This window comes from Trichoderma ghanense (assembly GCF_004382785.1).
Source record: "Trichoderma ghanense strain CCMA-1212 chromosome Unknown scaffold_15, whole genome shotgun sequence".
Taxonomy (NCBI): domain Eukaryota; kingdom Fungi; phylum Ascomycota; class Sordariomycetes; order Hypocreales; family Hypocreaceae; genus Trichoderma; species Trichoderma ghanense.
The window spans coordinates 537042-540070 of NW_027395678.1; the positions used below are offsets into that span (position 1 = coordinate 537042).

Consider the following 3029-nt stretch of genomic DNA (forward strand, 5'->3'; position numbering starts at 1 on the left):
TGCTTGCTTGCTTGGCTTTTGGCGGTCTGTATTCTAAACCTCCGGCATGCTTGGACGCTGATACGCTGCTGAAGACACTATCATAAAGGAATCAATAGACAAGAAACAAGATTAGAAGGAGGGTATGAGGAAATCAGCGGTCAGTTACACCATCTTCTTGACTGGCAAGCGGTGTGATGGCCAAGAGAGAAATGACATTACAAGTGCCCATGTTCTTAATAAGCGTACCGCTATAGTCGGCCAAATGACAGCAGCGCTCACAGAAGAAGAAAAAAGGTCTAAAGAAGGCAAGAGAAAAGAGAGGGGAATGGTGAAAGAGAAGTCAAGGGGTGAACAAATGGAATATAGGGGCCCAGGTGATGGTCACATCTCAGTTGACGGACAAGAGAGGTGAAGAGAATGAGAAGAAAGGAAAACAAGATGAGAGAAGGCCGTCCTTGCGTGTGTATGGCATCAAGGTTGTCGTCAAGATGTATGCAAAGCCGCTGCTGGGCAAGCCCGCACGCTGTATAGCGCTGCTCCAACGAGGAATGGCCTTGCTGCAACAGGTGCACTGCCCCTCGGTCAAGTTCAATCGTGGACATCAAGGGTCCTTTCATCGGGCCATCTTGGTGTGTCAATACGACGGTAGATCCGGCCAGGGTTCTGATCCTCGAGCTCCTTGCACAAGACCTCAATGGCGAGCACCCATCGAGACTGCAGCTGTGACTGGCGCAACGCAAAAACGGCATTGAACTGAGACTCTTCCTGGACAAACTGGGCTTCTAGCCGATCCAGCGCCTCCTGTCTCGCGTCCGTGAGCAGCGTATATTCTTCCGCTTGTTTGACCCGGAGCTCCTCCATCTTCACAGCCTGCCGCTCCCGCATGAGATTGATCTTGGACTCGCGTGTACGATCCATGCCATCTCGCAGGTAGTACTGCTGGCCCAACTCTCTCAGATCTCGCTCAGTGACGACCCTGACGGGCGCCATCGTGTTGGGATTTTGCCCGACGCCGTTGCAGTAAGCCTCCATGTGCTTGAGTCGCAGATGTATATTCAGTTCGTCCTGCTGCAACGTTTCAAGCAACCCCATCTCGGCCGCAACGTGACGGTCTTCCTGCTGAGACCAGGCCCTCTCATGTCTCTCGCGGAGCTTCTCCTCTTGGCAGTCGTATTTCTCTTCCATGGCGGCCTCCTGTATCAGGTGGCGCGTCTGTAAGGCGTCTTTGCTTTGCGACTTGTATTCCAGGAAACGGCGGAGCTGCTCTTGTTGTTCCTGACCAAGTTGCCGGATCGCTGAATTGGCGCGTATCTGCAGCTCAGCCTCGCAGGGAACCGCATCCTCCACCTGCCGGCGCCGCCTCAGCTCCTCTTCGAAGCTGCAGAGATTGGGGCATCCAGTTGTAGGGTCCCAAATGGCGGCGCAGACAGAGCAGAAGCGAGCTTTGCATCGGCAGGTCATGTAGGGAGCTTCCACAGCCATCTCGACAAGAGCCCTGCATTCGTAGCATCGCTTCCAGCATCTCCTATCATGCTGTTGTTGCTGCTTCTTTTCCAACACCGCCAGCTCCCAATCCTGTGGGCAAATTTCGCCAACGGCGTGAGCAGCGCCTTTGCATATGGCGCACACGCGGCCATTGCATTTGAAGCAGGTAAGATCGAACGGATGCTTGGCGTCGTGTGCATCATGAGACGGAATAAAGTAGCCACAAGCTGGGTCTGGGCAGAACACTCGTTCTTCGACTGGTGTGTTGAGCTTGAGAACCGCTAGTAGGAATGTCACCTGGGCGTCCTGATTCAGGATTGTCCTTACAAGGGGTGCCGCTAGGGGCTGAGAGCAACAGCGTGGTGGCATCTGGGACTCATGCTGAACGGCTTGATCCACCATGTCTCGGACGCAGTCGACACAATGCATGTGGCCACATGAGAGCTTGTGCAAGGCGCCGGATTCTGCTCCAAAACTCGTTTGGCAGCTAATGCATGGTCTGTACGGACGTTCACATAACGGCGTCAGCTCATCACATTTATTATACTGAAAGAAAAGAAGGACAATGACGTGTCGCAATGACTTGAAGCAAGGCTTATATATGGAAGTAGAAGGACTTACATCTTGACTTCCACTGGCGCCACAATCTTTCTTCTCCAACGCAAGCGGTCTCGCAGACTTGTACGATGGCTCTTCTTGGAGGTCACGCTCACAACGCTCTGGGCAGAGCTCTCATTGGCAGTGGGTGTGGGTGGAGGCCTGGGAAATTGATGCTGTGTGCTACTAGAATCTACAGAGGCAATGAGTCTCTCGTAGTGGGAAAAGGTAAGATTCGAAGCCGAAACTCCTCTTGTCCCAGACCCGGTATCAAAGAGGGAGCTCGGGGGGGCAAAGACGGAAGAGTGTGGAGTCAAGGCAGTGCTGGCTGACCCGTTGGACGCATTTGAAAAGGTGCGGTCTTGCTGAGTCCCAAACGACGAGACCGAGCAGCTGCCGGCTGGATGTCGTCTGCTAGCCACAGATGGCAGAGTGGCGGCGATGCCGGCGGCGTTTGCTCTGGTAACCAACTCTTGGTCGGCCTCAGCCTCAGTCTTGCCCGGAGGCAAGTGCAGCACCTCCGTGAAGTATTCTGAGTCGCTGAGCTCAGGGATGGTGAAGGAGTCGGGCTCGGGCATGGCGGGAGCGTCAGTAGAGGGCGAGACGGGGACTGACAATGGATCCATTGCCGGGCCCGACGTGCGTGTCGAAGTGGATAACAATGGGTTGAAGAAGTGCAACAAAAAGGGAGATCAAAAAGTGGTCAATCAAGAAGACAAGGGGTTGGAGACGAAGGAGAGCCTGGCGAAGAGCTGCGAAGGAGATGAAGAAGACGAACAAGTGCCGGAGATGTGAAGGTGGACGGGGCAGACGGAGAAGGCAAGGAAGGCAGGTGCTTCATGGGTCGCTCCTACATGGAGGTTTTTCTACAGCAGGGACGATGGGCCCAGCTGCATATATAGGTCCATCTGCTGGGGGTAAGGTAAGGTTAGGTCGGTAGGTATGTGAGGCGGTCCTTCCTAGGT

At 54.2% G+C, this 3029-nt stretch overlaps 1 protein-coding gene across 1 annotated transcript; it reads right to left on the reverse strand.

The window, feature by feature from the left end:
• Positions 1 to 570: 570 nt before the first annotated feature.
• Positions 571 to 2674, reverse strand: CCMA1212_009263 (uncharacterized protein; the record flags this gene model as incomplete). Its single annotated transcript, XM_073706351.1, has 2 exons — positions 2089 to 2674; positions 571 to 1966 (listed from the first exon to the last, which is right to left on the reverse strand). The coding sequence occupies exons 1-2, from the start codon at positions 2640 to 2642 to the stop codon at positions 571 to 573; spliced, it is 1950 nt and encodes a 649-aa protein (XP_073555224.1). The 5' UTR covers positions 2643 to 2674.
• Between the last annotated feature and the right edge of the window lie 355 nt (positions 2675 to 3029).